The sequence below is a fragment of the Haliotis asinina genome, chromosome 8 (genome assembly GCF_037392515.1).
Source record: "Haliotis asinina isolate JCU_RB_2024 chromosome 8, JCU_Hal_asi_v2, whole genome shotgun sequence".
Taxonomy (NCBI): domain Eukaryota; kingdom Metazoa; phylum Mollusca; class Gastropoda; order Lepetellida; family Haliotidae; genus Haliotis; species Haliotis asinina.
This window is the reverse complement of record NC_090287.1, coordinates 57,537,079-57,556,595: the sequence shown is the minus strand read 5'-3', so window position 1 is coordinate 57,556,595 and position 19,517 is coordinate 57,537,079. Positions and strand designations below refer to the sequence as shown.

Here is a 19,517-nt window from a genome sequence, read left to right as displayed (position 1 = left end):
ATTACTGTATGTATATGGAAACATATGGGCCCTTGAAAGGTATGCAGCCCTAAGAATTCTTAACTTTGATTGTAGCCAATGTGTTAAGAATGAGCTTAGGAAGTTATAAGGGGTATGATTCGAGAATAGTGAAACCAACCAACTCTGGAAAAAAGATACATAGAGAATCTCACACCTCACATGAGTTGATAATATTTGAGGTTTGCCAAGGATGTTATTAACTTTATCAATGAGTGTCGATATAATTGTTATCATTAGACATGAGGGTGAGATTCTATTTATCATCCAAAGTCATTCTTCATTAGTTTTCAATAACAATATACATCTCTGAGCACAGAACTGATATTTGCAGTGCAACAATGTCACAGAGCCTTGTGACATCATCAGCTTCATGACATCATAGCACTGTCTGGGTATTGTACAAAGTCTACTATCACAATGATATCTCCTAGGAGATATCGTCTGATCTCACACAAGAGTAACATTGTTTTGGATGACAAATGTTTGTTCCCAAAACAGAAAAGTTACTTACACATTATCATCATTTTGTTTTGATTTCCTGTGTGTACAACTTCACATGTAATCCATTTCGGGAAGGAAATAAATTTCTAAGAGGAAGAATATAGGCTACACATATATTCCTGAGACAGACAACATAATCCTTATGAGAACCACCAAAGAAAACAATGTGATAAGATCAATTATTGATGTTGAAAGAAAAGGGGAAAATGGTTATTAAATGCTAACTACATACATATATGTGAAAGATGCTGACAACTTTTAATGTAAATCTTTTCTCATTCTGCTATGTCAAGGCGCATGACACCCGAAACAGACCTCACATGTACATGTAGGGAAATTATGATTTTACTGCGGCGTAGTTTAATTCGTCCTACACGCACAGGTAATCGCAAACTCAGTAAGACTTCATAACTACTGAAGAATAAATGAGGTTTGAGTACAGAGAGAGACAATCAAACGAGGCTTTCAACACAATCAATGGGCGCGTCGACTTATTCTATAATTCTTTGACGTTTGCATTTCCCGCCCAACCAGTTTTGCGGCCATGGCGAGCACCGACTCAGCGCGCGTGGGGAAGGACGAACTGCTGGCCAAGCTGGCGGAAATGGGACTTGACTGCGATACCCATGAACACCCTGAGGTACAAGGATAAGTTGACAGTCAATTTTCTGTCTTAAAACGCACCCTGCTCAGCACATTCGGTTGTACAGATGCCCAACAATGCGTGTCTGATGGCAGTGATGCAACTCCTTGCTGACGAGAAAATGCAGTTTTACTGCTTATTGTTTACATAGATATTCTTCGTATTCTGCAAGCACCATGCAGTACAAGGTGTAAACAGAATAAAGGAACCTGATTATGTGCTAGTGAATGCGAACCCTTCCTGGTGAACCACGTTGAAAGGTGTGGTCAACTCAAGGGAGATAAATCGAGATTACTGGTGTCTATTGTGACAGAGCGTTTAAGGTTTTGTCAACGTGGTTGAAAATCGCTAAACATTTTTTTTTGTTTTCGTGGCAGCTGTACCCCTATTCAGTACAGTTCCAATTCTTTCAACAGCCTCATTGGTACATTTTGTGAAACAATCCCAATTTTCTGCAGTTCATTAGGCTGCATGAAGTTATATATTTGATATATATTTTAATTTTTTCCTACCCACATTTTCAATGTTGTTTTATTGAAAAAGGATGAGGGATCACGAGTATTATTAAGACATTTTTTTATGAAACTGTGTGGTCAGTCTTCACTGCAGATAAATATCCATGTTTGCTAACTTGAAATCTTTATGAAGACACGGTGTATTCAGTATAAAAGAACATTTAGTGTTTAATGAACCGCCTGAAAAAAAAATGAACAGACTAATCTCCATTCCACCAAGAATGAAGTTAAAATGCTCTCCTTTATGAGAATATATATTCAGTTCAGTGATGTGGTCAGTAAGTGCGTTCATTAACCTTAAAATGTTATGTAATTTTTATGATAAAATTGCGACGAGGGCTGGTCAAAAAGTTTTAAGTCTACATAACGTCTAGACTGATGACACCAACTAATCTTAAGAGTGTTGTTGGACAGTGTTCATCATCATCATTTCCAGTTATTGTACTGCAATAGATCAACTAGTTCGAAAGCAACAGGCCTTTGAAGCATATTGGGGTATACAGCAGATTTGAGCTTGTCATTACCGCCAAAGCATTTTCCATGGAGATGTTTCTTCAGTTTTAGAAATAGGTGAAAGTCGCATGGGGCCAGGTCAGGTGAATATGGAGGATGAAGAAGTTCTTCGACGCCATACTGATATACTACAGACTTTGCCAATCGAGAGATGTGAGATGTGAGATGTGAGATGAAGCATTGTCATGTAAAACCGGAACTCCATCCCTCAAAATCTCTCACGTTGTACTCGTATGTATACCACAGTATGCTTGAAGGACCTGTTGCTTTTGAACTAGTTGATCTATTCAAGTAAAATTACTGCAAATTCTGATGCAGAAGACTGTCCAACAACACTCCTAAGATTAGTTGGTGTCACCAGTCTAGGAGTTCTAGACTTAGAATTTTTTTACCAGCCCTCGTATTTGATACTTATACACATGCTACATTGCTCATCTCCCTTCTCATTTCAGTGGTTAAGAGGAAAATTTAATCCCTTTCAGTTCCCTGAAGCGAACATACAATCACTCACCTTCAAGCTACCTCCCTTTTCCTGCCACAATATATCCATGTGACTCAAAATCCAACATCACAGTAAAATGAAAGTTGAACATATGTTGACAAAACATTTCTTTGAAACAGATAACTGGTAACTGCCCGTTGCTGATCGGTTCCTCACCAAATGTACAATCTGTTTAACGTTTGTTGTAGGTATTTACTGTGGAGCAGGCTATTCCTCATGTGGCACATCTGGAGGGAATGTTTGCCAAGAACCTGTTTCTCAGAGACAAGAAAAAAAAACTGTATTTATTCTGTGCTGCCCATGATGCTGACATCAAGTTAAATGACTTGGCTAAAGCTGTGAAAGCTCCAGGAGGGCTACGGTTTGCTGACGAGAGCATCCTGTCTGACAAACTTGGACTGCAGCAGGGAAGTGTCACTGTATTTGGGCTGATCAATGATAAAGCCAAGGATGTGCAGTTGCTCATGGACTCACGTTTCATAGGAGACACTTACAACAGGCTCTACTTCCATCCAATGACCAATGCAGCCAGCACTGGTATCTCGCCTTCAGATCTCAGCAAGTTCCTGGAAGCAGTGGACCACAAACCTACCCTGGTGGACATTGGTGCCATACAGGCAGCAGACTAGCAAAGTGATTCAAAACTTTATCTTCACTGGTTGTACATTAAACCTTAATGAACTGTTCCACTTCCTAAAAATGACTGCTCAGGTATGAAATCCAGCCAAGAACCGGTACCACTGTTGGATGCATTTAATCATACACAATTTGCACACAAAACTTGCTTAAGTAATTAACATGGTGGGGCAGATTTTGAATCTCATTCATCCACTTATCTATAGATTTAGTATCCATCTGTATCCGTGTCCAGTTATGATTACTGATGTACTGGTTGACAATGAATAACTTTCCTTTCCACCTCATTGTAGAAGATCAAACTTTTGTTGTAAACATTTGGCGGACTTGTTCAATGGCCAAAGTCTTCTCAGGTTGCACATGGAAATCCTGTGATTAGATCTACACACGTCAGCAGAAAGACTGCCTCAAGGATAAGCTTCAACTTGACAAGCTTAGGGACTATGAATGAAGATATCTTAATATGTATTTGCACAAGATATCATGGTGTTTGACATGACTTTAGATCTTAATGTTGAATCAGATCAAGAGACTTCAAGCATAATGCTCTTCAGATCATATCTACCTACTGTGATGTTTGGATGCTGTTGACACTTGTTCCAACTGGTCAGTGACGGTTCAGTTGACTCAGAACAATATCCCTACATATCAGACCCACTATATATGTCAGCTAAAAATTCTGCAATATGTTACAAATTTACCTTATACAAATATAATTCTCAATGAATAAACCCCATTAATATTGTACAACAAATCACAAAATCTCTTATTGTTATTGTTTATTCTGTACAGTTTTATGATAATGAAAATATGTATATTTCACAGGAACGTTACATTACAAGACTGACAGAAAAGATTAGACAGAGATCATAGCATATAGCTGTGAGCAGATAATCACATATATACAAGGTAGATTCACAGCAGTCTACACCTTTTAACAAAGTGATGATTGCTGATTGGTCAGTCCAAGCAGGTTTGTTCATCTGTTTGAAGGCGCATGGCTCTTGTACAGTTCAGGCTAATCGCTTGTTTGTCCTTATCAAGGTAGACTTGAGAACAGCAGGATTAAACAGCAGGATTAAATATCTCTACTTGTTGTAAACACACACACAAAATCCTTGGAGAGAAGAGAACTGATGAGAAGGTTTTACATGCATGATTGAGATTATCTCTTCCAAGCGATAGTCTCATGAATAGAATTAGCTGATATAGGATAATTGGTTTTCATCCTAGCAAGATGCAAGTAGTCTAATGTTTTGCAGCCAATCCCACTTGTATACTTACTTATATATGTGTCAATATACTGTGAATTCTGGAAGGTGTTTCCATAGTAACACAGGTATGTGAGTTCAGGAATATGTCCCCTCTTTGATGAAGTCATTTCCATGGAAATACTGGTATCAGTCTCCTACAGTAAGTTTTCTGTCTGAATGACATATATTCATTTACATTCTGGTGGTACATCATTATTACAGATATAGATAATCCACATGTTCAGTGTATGTGTGTGTTGTTTCCTTGGAGATACATACACAGGTGTTTCCATCTTTTTTGTTGAGCACTAGTACACTTTCCATGAGCATACAGCCATCAGTGTTATATACCTTGGTAAACTGTTTCCATGGTGATAATCCATCTTTGTCATATTCCTAGAGCACTAGTCCACTCTCCATAAGCATATTTCCATCAGTGTTGTATAGTTCTGGTAGACTGTTTCCATGGTGATACATACATCTTTGTCATAGAGTACTGGTACACATTCCATGAACATATGTCCATCATTACTGGTACACTGTTTCCATGGAGATACATAAGCTCGTTTTAGAATTCTGGTTTGAAAACAAATGTACCTCAGCCTTAGAGTACTGGGACTGTGTGCTCTTGTTGATAAATGTGCATGTGATTTGATTACTTGTACCTGGAGAGTATACACCACATGGTGTGACTACGTCCAGGTACCAGCAGTACACAGACAACTGGTTTTATACATCTCTATTTCAAGTTTTCACCCATGTTAGTGGTGATGTTGAGAGCCACCTGGTTGTACTTTGTAACAAGATGCTCCATGAAGTAGTCCTCCAGCTCACACCGAATGGCAGCCAGGTCCGGCAACTCGTCACAGCTGGGGATGTTGAGGAGTCGATGGAACACACTCTTCCAGAGACTTACATTCCACTTTCTGGTGAGAGATAAAACAAGAGATTCAAACACCATCATCAATCAAGCATTATAATCAATACCAATACATACAAGTGTAATTGTGAACATAACCATCCATGCTCTTTAGTTGTTAGTTACATGTCCAGATTTTGAAAGGCCTACATAGTAGGCAACAAGGTTAGATATAGGTTGATATTCTCATACCCAGTTATTATACTAGATAACACTTCTATATCCTACCTCTGGAAGCTGCTGGTCATGTGCCACACTCCTTTTGATTGGTACACTTTCATGTATTCACAGAACACCAAGACATGTATCGTACCAATCAGTCCAAACAGGTCTGTCTGAAAAACAACAAACTTTCCCAGTCATTTCAAATGGCAATAAAAAGAATTTGTTGATTAGTCTGACATCCAAACATATTTCAGCTGTATGGTGATGGCCTGTCCTATGGAAGTGACAATGCAGAGATTGATATGTATGCAACAAGCCTTTCTTTAAGGGTGTGCATAAATTCGAACAAACCTGTAGAGGTTGCAGATTCTTTGAATAGAGTCCTCCTTGGGGTACTTATAAGCATTTAAATGTGCTTTAAATTCTTGCGACAGTTGTAACTATACTTTTTCAATAAAAACATGTACAAAACAAAAAACATCGTTTTTGTCTTGTGAGACCACCCCTCCAGGGCCTCTGTCCCCGTGACAGCCAAGAGCAGGTAACTCTTCAGACTATAGCCTCCAGCAAAACACTTCCGTTCTGTAATCAATACAGACAGAATGTGGGGAGGTGGGTGGCCGTACCCCAAGGAGGACTCTATTCAAAGAATCTGCAACCTCTACAGGTTTGTTCGGTTATTTTTTTCATAGAGATCCTCCTTGGGGTACTTGTAAGCATAAGACTCCTAAAGACTGATCTTAGGGAGAGGCATTCTGTCTGCTTGCATACCTGACATAAGACGATAACTTTTATTACGAACTGAAAGTAACAAGGAATCAAACTTATCTGGTCATGTGACCTTCTGTGCCTTGCGGCGGGGCTGCGGACCAGGGCCAGGCTAGTACATGGTCTAACCCTACCATTCTACAAGAAAGTCGTAGGGTGCCTATACAAATTGCACCCTGCCCCCTCCCCTCCCTTTTTTTTTCAAAAAACGGGAGCCAGGACAGGCGACCGATATATCGAATTCTCATTCACCAGCCAAGGTGCTAGGTAAGGACTCAGACAGTCTAGACGAAAAATACCACCACCATCATAGAGCCCATCACCGGGATAAAAGATGGAAAGTATAAAGTAAGACACCACCACCAGTCTACTTGTTGCAGTTACAAAGTCAAATGATCGTTCATCAATTGCAAGGGTGGCTCAATCGGCTAGGGCAGTCGTGCCCTGCCCACTGGTGAGAACTGACTGGCCAAACCGAGCACGCTCGCTTGACAGTCTGTCTAACTGGTAATGACGGATGAACGTGCTCGGTCGGCGGAGCAGATCTCCTCAATGGGCAAGGGAGACGCATATGCCTTAGACGTCGCCACAGCTTGAGCTTTCAAACCCTCAGGGAGCGTACGACCTTTCGAGGTGTATCCCATACAAATGGCAGAGACAAGCCACCTAGATATTGTCTGCTTGTTTGCCGGAAGGCCAGCCTTGCCGCCACCATAACAGCAGAACAACTGATCATTCTTCCTAATGTCTTTTGTTCATTTGATATAAGCCTTAAGGGTCTTACAGACATCTAAGACATGAGCACGTCGAAGAGAGGTACCAGGCGGTGAAGGCTGTGTGAAAGCAGGGAGCTCAATAGGCGCCGTTACGTGAAAGGTGCTATCTCTCTTAGGACGTTAAGTATCTGGCAATCGAATGCTCACTCTATCTTTGTGGAACACAGTTAATTCAGGGTTGGCGGACATAGCATGTATGTCGCCCACCCACCTGCCAGAAGTTACCGCCACAAGAAAAGTAGTCTTCCATGTCAACAGCTGGAGGGAAAGAGCCGACAGGTTGTGAAAAAGAGGACCGGACAGCCAATCAAGAACGACTGGCAAGTCCCTTGGGGGACTAATCCGCCGGACAGACGGACAGATTCTGTCCACGCCTGCAAGGAAGCGCTGAACTAGAGGGTGCTGCCCCAATAATGCACCATCAACAGGAATGTGGAAGGCAGAGATTGCCATGGAGTAACCTCTAACTGTAGAAGCGGCCTCCAGTTTAGATTGTAGAAACTCCAACACAGATACTAGATCTGCAGAAAAGGGATCAAGAATCCCCCTGTCGACACACCAGCGCGCATAACAGGCCCATCTATCCTCATATTGAACGTTCGTCGAATCCATCCACAAAGCCAGAATTGTGTCTGCAACTGATGGAAGAATTCCTCTTGCATGGAGGCGACTCCGGACAGCAGCCAAGCCACCCACTGAATCCTGGGATTCGGGTGCAGCACTCCGTTCTGGGATAGTAAGTCCGGTCAAAAGGATAATAGTACAGGAGGCTAAACCAGAAACCTGAGAATTACCGGAAACCAGCTTTGAGCCTACCAAAGCGGTGCCAGAAGCAGAAGTAGTCGAGCCGGTTGTGCGGCCAGCTGCGAGAGGACTCGTGAGATCAGAGGGACTGGTGGGAACGCCCACAGCACTCTGTCTGTTTAATCAAGCAGAAAGGCGTCGTTGGCTATCGCTCTCGGATCCGGTATCCCTGAGCAAAACACAGGAATCGGATTAATCACCCCAGAGGCAAACAGATCTACCTGGAATGACCGGAACAACTGGGAAATAATCCCGAATATCCCCCGATGCAGCATCCACATGTGTGGGGCTAGTATACGTCTCGATAGCGCATCCGCGCGAATGTTGTCTATGCCCGGGAAAAATACGGGGAGCACCTGAATGTCGAACTGGTCGCACCACAGTAGAAACTGCCACACCTCGTGAAGGAGGGACGGAGACACTGTGCCGCCTTGCTTCAGGATATACATCATAGCGGTCTGGTTGTCCATCTCTAGGCGAACCACTTGACCCCGCACTGACTCCACGAAGCTCTTGAACACCCGGCAGACTGCTCTCAATTCCAACACATTGATGTGTAGGGTGACTTTGTCTTCGGCCCAATGGCCTGAGACTGATAGTTCGCCCAGGACGCCCCCCCAGCCTGTGAGGGAGGCGTCCGTCTGAATCGAGAGGGAAAGTGTCGGTGTCTCTAAGGGGATCCCCCATTTCCGACTTCCATCCACCACAGCAGGTGAGGAATCAACCAAGCAGGAGTCTCGAGAACAGTCTTGTAGCTCTCCGAATGGGACCACAACTGGGTTAACACCTGTTGAATGGGTTGCATCCTCAACCTCGCACGCCAGACCACGTCCACTGTAGCCACCATAGTGCCCAGCTAATGAAGCCAAGTTCTTGCTGTGGCCCTGGGGAACTCGAGAAATCGAAGTACGGTCTGGGGCCAGGGAAACAATCCCCTGTGCCGTATTGAACCATGCCCCCAAGAACACCAGATCCTGCGTGGAGGTCAGGTCTGATTTCTTGAGATTGATGATCCAGCCGAGCTTCAACAAGATGTCCATCACTTGCTGTGTGGCATCGTGTGATAACAGGAGCCCTCAAAAGCCAATCGTCCAGGTACGGATGAGAACACCTGCCCTGTGACCTGGCTAGCTGAGCTGGGATCAACATAAGTTTGGTGAACACCCTCGGCACCGTGGTGATGCCGAAGGGCAGAACCCGAAACTGATAACAATTCCCGTGGAACGAAAACCAAAGGTATTTCTTGAACTCGGAGTGTATCGGGACATGGAGGTAAGCATCCTTGAGATCGATTGACATGAGTCAATCCCCTGTCTCCACGGAAGAGATCACTGACCGCAGTGTCTCCATCCTGAAGGTCGGAACCTCTATGAGCTTGTTCAGCCCCGTGAGATTCAAGATAGGTCTGAACCCTCCGTCTTTCTTGGTCACCAAGAAGTACGTGGAATAAAACCCGTCTTCTTGTTGAGCTTCCGGAACCACCTCGATGGCTGCCTTGTCCAGTAACTACTGGACCTCGGCACAGAGGACCTTTGCTTTTTCACGGGAGAACGTCACTGGCGTGTGCCGAATGCCTGAGAAGCATGGAGGGTCTCCCTTTCACTGTGGCATATGGTCATCCCTGACTGTGGACAGGACCCAGGGATTTGAAGTGGCTGCCTGCCATTCCGAGAGGAATAGTGACAGCCTGCTGCCTACAGGGACGCACCCCCACATTCAGCAGTTCTCCGCATGCGTGTGCTGGGGACACCAAAGGCTCTGGACAAATGTTTACCTCTTTGCCCCGAAATGGCTGCTGTTGCTTAGCACCCTCCTTCGCTGGCGCCGAGGGGTAAGCTGAAGCAAGAGTGGGAGGCCGTTGGCGAGACGAGGAGGGTTGCTCCAACAAGTCCTTGAAGGTGCTAACAGCCTCCGCAGCCTCCCGCACAACCTGCAGTGCCCCAGGGAAGAGGGAAGACCCCAACCTGTAGGGCAGTGCTAGGAGTGCCTGCTGGGTAGCAGATGAGTACTGGGCTACAGACACTGCTGACGGAGAGTCGTCCCCCCTGCAAAGCATAAAGGTAAGCTGAGTGAACCACAACTCTCAGCTGCTGGGCCGCACACCTATACGATTCCTCTAAGGAACCTCAGCGCTGGAACGGCCGTGAAGAAGGGCGGCAGCCATTGGCCCTGCCTGGCCGAGGCCAAGGAAGAGGAGGAGGACCCCCCCAGGGTGACCGAGGCGTACACACACTCATCCACCACCAGCGGTTGAACAGTGAATCCTCGTCCAACTGATACTGGTGGCTGATCTCCGGAGATCAAAGCACGACCTGGTACCTGAAAGGAGGGGATTCACTATCTCAACGACCAGCGATGGGAGCATGCGCAACCTTGCCTGAACGACCTTAGTAGGCGCGAACGCCTCCCCGGGAGGCCGAAACTCCAAGGGGTTGGGCTCCGACACAGGGATGGAAACCTGAGGCAAGACCTTGGCAATTTTCTCCCGAACCTGTCTAAGGGACCTCCGTCTCACACTCCTTCCCAATCCCCTCCTCCTCCATATCTATCTCCTCACGCTCCTCGGACAGGGAACTCTCACCATAAAGCGAACCTGCTGAGGGCGCTACCGAGACTGAACACGAAGGAACAGAAGGACTGAGAAGAGCCGAGACACTAGGTTTGCCCCTGCCAGAGCCCGAACTAGGTTGCCTGGGCACCGGAGACAAGCCCCCAACCGGAGGGTTACTCGACAGCCCAGGGAAAGGACGGGGTGCTGATGCCCCCAGCGGCTGGGCAGCATTAGGCTGCCTGCCCACCGTGGCACTAGGCGCGCTCACCGAAATCGAGCCGCCGACACTGGGCGTCGTTGGCCCACTTGCCCCACAGGTCAAGCTGGGGCCGACTGCCCTAGGCAAATCCGCCAGTGTGCCCGAAGCACAGGACGGTTTCCCTAAGGGAGGAGCATTCTCCGAGCCTAAGCCCGGGCCGTGGCCTCCCTCAAAAGAACCACCATGTCCGCTCAATGAAGATCGGGCGTCGAGCTCCTTACGGAAACCCGACAGCGCCGAATCTATCACTGACTGGACCAAGGACATTTGCTGCTGAAACAAGGCATTAATGGATTCAACAGATATTAATGGTGTTTGAGAAGCAGGGGTGGTGCAGGGGATACAGTGGCAGGAGGAAGGGAAGGGTCCCTAGCAACCCTGGCCTTCTTAGCCGACCACTCCGAAGAGGAAGATGCTCTTTTCTTTTCATGTGAACGCTTGGAAGGAGAATCCTGCGCCCAAATATCCCCCACCGCCTTCAGCAGGTTGGAGTAAAACAAAAAGTCAGCATGTCGTGACTTTCTTGTCTGGGGAGTGAATCCCACGCACACATCACTGGTCGTCATGGTGACATTCAACTAGGCACCTTAGACATGCATCATGAAGGTCCTTGGTTGGGATAGAAGATTTGCATGTTGAGCAGGATTTAAACTGCAACACAACAAATAACCCCTAGTGTTGTGTAATGTAACAATAAATGAAACAAGACACACATGGGCGCAAAGCTAAATAACTAGAACTACCTGCGTAGTTAAAGTAAAAGCTAAGTGCCACTACACCATAATTTACAACAAATTTACACAAAATTGCAGTAAATATGGAAATAATATCAATAAGACGTATGAAACAGTATAGCTGAACAAACGCTTACTTTAAAAAGACCCCCATAGAAACATAAAAGTTTTGGCGGGAAAAAAGCTTACTGTTCACCATCTTGCCAGCCACGTGACTAACAACAGGGACAGAAAAAAGTTACATTTTGGACAAGTAAACTGTAAAAAATGATTCCTAGAGCGCCCATGCGTGTAATAAAGAAACCATACATACAGTTTGAGTCTCTGTGTTAGAACTTGCCTTGAGTCTTAGAATGCAAGAATCTCTCAGCACTGTAGCACATCTTCACAGACGGGCGACAGAAAAGGATGTGTTTTGCTGGAGACTATAGTCTGAAGAGTTACCTACTCTTGGCTGTCACGGGGACAGAGGGCCTGGAGGGGTGGTCTCACAAGACAAAAATGATGTTTTTTATTTTGTACATATTTTTATTGAAAAAATATAGTTACAACTGTCGCAAGAACTTAAAGAACATTTAAATGCTTATAAGTACCCCAAGGAGGATCTCTATGAAAAAGAATCAAAAGGTCACCAGGTCTGATCATATGATTGAGGTCTCTTGCATGACCAGCAATGGTTGTGGGTGATACGTTCTGAAAAGGGTGTCCATGGGTGAAATATAAAATTAAAAACAAGGTGTCTTCAGAGGCATCATTGATCAATTGCCAGTATGAAGTGAACCAGCCATCTCTATTGCAGAAATAGATTAATATAGACAGTAACATCCCTGATCTCACACAAATTGTCATTGTATGGTGTACATGATATTAACTAACCCTGTTTCATTTGAACTCCCTTCCATATATCTGCTAACATTAACTGGTATGAGTACAATAAACATGAGGCACAGACAAGGAGCATGGGGAATATACAAGTAGAGTTCTGACCTGATACGTCCAGGGCATGTCTGTCATCATCTCAATACACTGGAAGCCATCTGTGGAGCACTTTGCCAGGAAGGTTGTGCCAGGAGGGTATCTAGTCATGTCAATGCTGCGTCCGAAGTCTATCAGCTTCAAGGTTTGAGTAGAGCGGCCAAATACTTCTTCCTTTGTAGTCTCACCATATAGACAGGGGCTGAAGTAAGCAGAGTCATACGCCTACACTAAACTGTCTAACCATACAAACCTAGGGCTCCTTTCATGGAGCAACCTTTACCAATGTTATCCTTAACTCCCATTCTTAAACACTGCATTAAAGCTACCGTAACGACTTACAATTGCCTTAATGCTTTGTCAAAGGAGGTCTTGGTTTGATCCTCCACATGACATATGCTAGTAAGATGTCTCAGAAAATAGGCAGGGGCTGAAGCAAGCCCAAGACAAATGCAGACACTAAACTATCTCACTGTATTGACATTTGCTGGAAGCAAGTACAAGGCATATGCCAAGACTGTCTTACTTTACAGAGAAGACTGAATCCAGCACTACATACCTGACTTAAACTCATTGAAAGTGGTTTTATGCCACTAAGCAATATTCAAGTGATCTGACAGCAGAAGACACAAAGTGTGGATGTGACAAGCAAATGCTTTGACCACAAGGCTACCCCATGTCATCTCTTATATCAGGAGGTGGTGGAGTAGCCTAGTGGTTAAAGAATTCATACCTCTCTTTGAAGACAAAATTCAATTCCCCACGTGGGTACTGTGTGTGAAGCCCATTTCTGGTCCCTCTGCCGTGATACTGCTAGAATATTGCTAAAAGCGACGCAAAACTAATCTCACTCACTCTTATATCAGGAATATTTCGCTGTATTTATTTATATCAAATAGCAGCATGCCACCAATCTATGCCTTACATGTTTCTGATGAGGAAGTTGTCCGGTTTGATGTCTCCATGAATGATTTTACATTTGTGTAGCTTCTCTACCATGTGCATCATCTCGATCGTTATGAACATCACAAGTGGCTCCATCTCACTACGCAGCGTCGACCGTAAGCGGACATGGTTCACCAGGGACTAAAAAGTAAACAAAAACAAATTATGTATTACTATTTCAACAACAACATAGGAATGCTCACCGATATTTAGGAGCATGTCAGTTCAGTAATTTACCTCAGACATAAGCCTTGACTAACGGCTGGAGGCATTCTCTACCTGGGGAGATCAGGGCCCCGTTTCACAAAGCTCTCGTAAGCCTAAGATCTCGTAACTTTTCTCGTAACATTTGTACCTCCTATACTGTAACATAGGAAGTAGGAATGCTACGAGAAAAATGACAAGACCTTAGGCTCACGAGAGCTTTGTGAAAGGGGCCCCTGATGGAGAGAGTTGAAGTGTTTGGAACTTGTTGCAATCTCACAATTAATAACTGGTTCATTACCAGCAAACAATCATCACAAAAAATTGGCAAAAAATTTTCTAAGCAGTCTTAGAGCTAAGACAGTCGTAGGTGCGACTTCAGCATTAACTTACGACTATCTTAGCTCTAAGACAGATTAAAAAATCTAGGCCGTGTTGTCTGCTTTTTATTCATTTAGAAACTGTGCAAATTTCACATCCAATCTAAAATGATGCATGTTGCTAATTTAAAGTGATGACTAATATATCATGAACATAAATTTTTTTTATCCTTCAAGAACAATTCAGTCATGACTTTTCAGTAAGTGAAGAGAATTTTCTAGGAATTAAAGACGTTTTCAGACCCTGACAGCTTCTAAAGCATGTTCCTTTGTCAAATGTTTCAAACAGTAAAACAGTAGTTCTGATTTCGATTTCTGTGTTCGATTATGAGAAAATGTGTTCAATTACTTGGTCGTTTGGTCACTGTGACCAGTCTTCAATTATTACAATTACCAGTAATTGGAACACCACTAGAGAATTGCCCGCTTGACAAGTCTACCCTGACTTATTACAACAGCTGTATCATTGAGATCACGACTCTGATCCTGTTGTCTGCCTCAGTCTCCAATTATCAAACAAGGAGAAACCACAAGGTGTTACCTACCAGAAGAGAACCTTTGGTGTGTAAGGTGCTGATGAGGCAGCTGCCATCATCATAGAAATAACCCTTGTCGATGGTCATCAGGGAATCACTCTGAAAACACAATGCAACAACCTACAACAGGTGTTACCTGTACATCTTTCTGTGGATATCATCTGTACCACTTATTGGGGCTTCCCGCATTATAGCAAGTTTCTATCAAATTGGAGTGATACTATGAGAAAAAGTGCTCCCTAAGAACAATAGAGTGACGTTACTGTCGGTTTTTAAGTGCACTAAATGCCATGTCATAGAGCAGGTGCTACCTGTACCACTCACAGCAGGTAGGGAGAACGATGGAACTCACCACATCCATGGGGTCATTGATGCTCTTCAAGCGATCACTGATCTGACTGCAGATATAGAATTCCCAGGGACAAGCCGGTTTCTGAACCTGCCAACACAAGGCTTAGTTTCAGTCAAGGAAGTAAGATGGCATCAATAAAGAAGTAGCTAGCTTGCTTAGTTAATTACTTACTTCCTTAAATAGTTATGGCCTCATGGTATTTCTCACAAAGACAAGTGGTTAGCCAAAGCTTGTGATACTGCTGACATAGGCAAGTGGCTGTTACAACCTTACGATATTGCACAGAGAGACAAGTGGTTATTACAGCCTCATGATACTGCTCACAGAGAGAGGCAGTTATTACAACCTCATGATATTGCTCACAGAGAGGCAGTTATTACCTCATGATATTGCTCACAGAAACAAGTAGTTATTTATGAATCATGATATTGCTCACAGAAACAAGCAGTTGTTTATGCCTCATGATATTGCACAGAGAGACAAGTGGTTATTATGTCCCCATCATACTCATTGTACTGCCTCTGTTGACATGTTATGACCTAAAATACTATGTATGGTGACAGAAGACTAAGACCTCCAAGCATTGCTAATGTTGATATGTCCTTGTTGTATTAGTCAAGCTCACAGAAGATCCATAACCAGGCTGTTTTGCCTACCTTGAGAGCTTTCTCCTCCCCTTCAGTGTCACATAAATCCTCAAGGTTGTCCATGTCAAATAACCTTCCCCTGTACACACTGCCAAAGCCTCCTTTACCAATACATTCAGAGATGTTGTATGTCTCCGTTCCTGGAAAGAGACAAACCGTTTCCACAAACATGCTGTCATCAGCGTAGATGGAATTTCTAACAAAACCTTGCTAACATCATTTTTCTAACAAACCACGGAAAATGCTTGAATGAACTTCACATATTAACTTGAGTGCCTGTCAAAACCATTCTTCCTGACTAAAATAATTTCTCTCTTAAAGATTTCATGAACAAATTATTTGTGTATTAGGTAAATATTTACTCTCAGTCACACTCACCCAGAAGAACAAATGTTGTGATCATATGCGGCAAAGGTTCATTGATACGATAGTAGTTTTTGTATTCATGTAAAGGATGTTCCAGATTGGACAAAACTTCATCAATCTCGGCCTGGTCAAAGGGGTCATGAGGGTTGATCATAACTGACATAGACAGCAGTGCCTCTGTCTTCTCGTCTGGCTCAGGAGCCACATAGTCAGCCATGTCGATCTCATGATGCTTGTCACTGTCTGGGATCGTGCTGGGGCAAAGTTCTGAAGTGGTCACATGGTGCTTAGAGCTGAGGTGGCTGGGATGACACTTGGACTCTTCCCCACTGCCTTCCGTACTCCCCTCAAAGATAGGACTAAAATGCAAGGAAGTTTCACTACTGACATGCTTCACTACAAAATGTTTTAATATTTCTATGCACATATCACAATTCTCAATTTCTGTCTTGTTGCAGGTTAAGAATAAAGCTGCCCACTCACCTGAGAGATGTTTTAGATGGTGGTGCTATGCTAACATCAAAACTTGGCTGTTGGGCATTCTGCAGAGACTGAGCTGACACAACCTCAGGCTGTTCCTGGGGGGCCTTGATCTGGCTGACAGGGGGGTTTGGCAGCTGTGGTAGCTTCCCCATTGATAAATAAGGGGTGGATGCTAGACAGGCTGCAGAGGCGAAGCTCTCACTAGATCCAACATTAGCCAAAGTCATGTCTGTCATGGGCATGTGTAATATGTAGTCATCTGGAGAATCCTCACCGGGCATAACCTGAACAGAAGGGCCTTCTTGAATTTATCATAATACCAGTGAGATTGTATGTGAAGCCCTTGCTTCATGCACAACTGTATATTACATTATGGATGTGTATAAGTTAAGTAAACAGAAGGAAAAATAGCATAATATGGTAATGTTAATCTCTGGCACCTCACAGACTTTGTGGGTTATATACTTCCCTGGGAGCTGAGAATATATATTGAGTGCACACTGATCATCATCTCAAAAGACAACATAATTAAAATGGGATGCCTTACAGAGCGTTGGTTCCTCCTGGTCCTTGTCTCACAGTGAGCAACATTAGACAGAAATAAGGACATCATTTAAACAACCCAGTAACATCATGTCATCAGGCTACTTTGACAACAAGCCAAATGACTCTGGTTAGTGAGTGAGATTGTATGCCGTGTTTGGCAATATTCTATCATCACCATGGCAGGGTACTCCTAAAATGGGCATCACACATTGTACCCATGTGGGGAATCAAAGCTGTGTCTTGTGTGTATCAAGTGAATGTATGAACCACTAAGCTACCCTACCACCCCCTAAATCGTTTTAGTAGAATAGTCTATTAAGTCAGCTACTACATCAGGTGCTGGGCTTCTACTGTTAGGCTAGAGAAGGATGTAGAGATGGACCCACCTTGACACTTTCCACCATGACTATATCCTGCTCCCCCTCAGGGTCAACAGGGAGACCTATGGATGGTTGCAGGTGACCTGACAAGTTGTGTCGGCGGGGAGCAGGCTTGTAATCCTTGGGGGGCCTGGAAGTTAACAAAGAAGATCACTACCTTCTCAAGACTAAACCACTAAACCATCGATATAACTCAGGCCTAATTATACGAAACACTCTAATTAGAGAACAACACATCCTGCATCATGGATTATCTGTCCCAGATGATAGAATGGCGAAAGTCTTTTGACATCACGAACAATGGCTGACATTGTTCATATTTTTTACAACTGATCATCTCCAAAATGATTGAGAATTGTTGAGATGCACTACTGCAAATAGAGGAAAATTCTCCTACATTTTCACTCTATTAGTATGGATATTATCATTATTTTTCCAATCTATTATTTGTGTTGAAAGACTGAACACATATCAGTACTACAACGCAACATGAATTAAATCTACAACAGGGTATATTTAGGTATGTTCTTCACTGCTTTGAAAAATATTCTTTTGTATCTTCAGTGCAAACATAACTTTAATCAGTCCAATGTTTCATCTGACATGTCAACAGATAAATGGGAATATTCATGGAAGGTGAGGTCAGTAGTAACTGACAGTCACTCACGTGTTCTCTTTGTCATCAGCTGGATCCTGTTCATTAATCACTGGCACAGTCTGCTCTTCCGATTCATCATAGATGGCGAAGGGCTGGTTGCTAACAGGGGCTATAACAGCTACACAACGAGAATCACAGATGTTCAAAAACAGAAGATAACTTCAAGAAAAATGTCCTGTTTTTCTTGTTGTTCAGCACTTTTGCTATAAAACTGCGGTCTGAAAATAATCAAGTTTGGACAGGACTATTAAGAGTTTGATTTCACGAGCATTGATCTTTACAAATGGGATATGATAACATATGTGAACCAAGTCAGCAATCTTTAACAGCTGATCCCACTGGTGGCCTCTTCCTACAAGCATGGGTTACTGAAGGCCAATTCTACCTTACTTTTGATAAGGTGAATAAAATAATTAGTGAATGCCACAGGTTTAAGATGGAGCAAAATCCTACATCATTTACGGTACAATGGCACAATGAACCAGGCAATTTTTTATAACAATTCAACTGTCAGTTTTAGTTGAATGACAAGCATGGTACCCTGAACCTACTGTCCAGGGTGCTGAAAGGCAAGACATGACCTATCTTACCTCCAGTGATTTCTCCAGTGGGCTCTTCACCTGGCCAGCCATACTGTTTCTCACAGTCCAGTGAGGCATTGAACATTCCTCTGACAACTTTTAAGGCTTCCTGTGTGTTCACTGTTGGGGATGGGGCAACTAAACTCTGAAACAACATGAGAATTTCCACATAAAAATAAGGTCCCGTTGAAAATATTTTACTCCAAATCATGAAATTCATTGTTTGGGACAGAGGCGGACAGACAGACAGACAGACGGATGGACGGACTGACGGATGGACTAACTGACTGATTAGTATGAATTTATGTAGCTTTTAGCAATATTCCAGCAATATCACAGCATGGGACACAAGAAATGGGCTTCACACATTGTACCCATGTGGGGAATTGAACCCGAATCTTCGAACGCTTTAACCACTATGCTACCCCACAACTCCAGAAAGGATCTGAGGGCAAATAGACAGTGGAAAATTTTTCCAACATACACATACAAAGACTAATGGTTTCTGACAAGTCCATGTGAATGCATATTCAGCATCATGATAACAAAATTAACAGTACGGCAAGATGACTGACCCCCCTTCGTAGAGAAAAACTGTTGCTGTCTGGTGTGGGTCCCCGAGACTTGGGTCTGGCGCCAGAAGAACCATGAAAGGAGTTAACTGAGGTATTAAAGACTGGGGTTCTCTGACTGGAGTTGAGGCTGGTGGAGGGGTCTGTGGGGGCTTCCATCTTCTTCCGTGCATCTCGAGATGCTTGCAGTTGTGCTGACAGACCAGGAGGCACATTCTCTGTGTTGCCGTGGGAAGTCATATCATCAAAGTTGAGCTGGCGAGTCAGTCTTTCACTGGAAAGATCATTTTAGATGTCAATACCTGCTTGTGACATACATTTGTGGACTGCAG

General features: G+C 43.6%; 2 protein-coding genes across 2 annotated transcripts in view; one reads left to right on the top strand and one right to left on the bottom strand.

Annotated features, from left to right (window-relative positions):
• The first annotated feature begins 1,040 nt into the window (after positions 1-1,040).
• On the top strand, positions 1,041-4,093 carry LOC137295424 (prolyl-tRNA synthetase associated domain-containing protein 1-like). Its single transcript, XM_067826788.1, has 2 exons — positions 1,041-1,162; positions 2,884-4,093. The coding sequence occupies exons 1-2, from the start codon at positions 1,067-1,069 to the stop codon at positions 3,322-3,324; spliced, it is 537 nt and encodes a 178-aa protein (XP_067682889.1). The 5' UTR covers positions 1,041-1,066; the 3' UTR covers positions 3,325-4,093.
• Positions 4,094-4,097: 4 nt separating this feature from the next.
• Positions 4,098-19,517, bottom strand: part of LOC137295421 (mitotic checkpoint serine/threonine-protein kinase BUB1-like) — a 32,617-nt gene continuing 17,197 nt past the window's right edge. The window contains exons 12-24 of the mRNA XM_067826785.1: positions 19,189-19,459; positions 18,623-18,758; positions 18,042-18,150; positions 17,381-17,504; positions 16,449-16,732; positions 15,978-16,324; positions 15,609-15,739; positions 14,953-15,039; positions 14,610-14,699; positions 13,461-13,621; positions 12,548-12,737; positions 5,732-5,838; positions 4,098-5,510 (exon numbers count right to left, since the gene is read on the bottom strand). Of these exons, the coding sequence (XP_067682886.1) occupies positions 5,324-5,510; positions 5,732-5,838; positions 12,548-12,737; positions 13,461-13,621; positions 14,610-14,699; positions 14,953-15,039; positions 15,609-15,739; positions 15,978-16,324; positions 16,449-16,732; positions 17,381-17,504; positions 18,042-18,150; positions 18,623-18,758; positions 19,189-19,459 (2,224 nt within the window). The 3' untranslated portion in view covers positions 4,098-5,323. The remainder of the gene's footprint in view (positions 5,511-5,731; positions 5,839-12,547; positions 12,738-13,460; positions 13,622-14,609; positions 14,700-14,952; positions 15,040-15,608; positions 15,740-15,977; positions 16,325-16,448; positions 16,733-17,380; positions 17,505-18,041; positions 18,151-18,622; positions 18,759-19,188; positions 19,460-19,517) is intronic.

Bases quoted from the DNA above. Each gene is read 5' to 3' on its own strand.
- LOC137295424 (XM_067826788.1), top strand. From the start codon at position 1,067: ATGGCGAGCACCGACTCAGCGCGCGTGGGGAAGGACGAACTGCTGGCC. The intron at 1,163-2,883 runs GTACAAGGATAA...CGTTTGTTGTAG, and splicing joins ATACCCATGAACACCCTGAG to GTATTTACTGTGGAGCAGGC.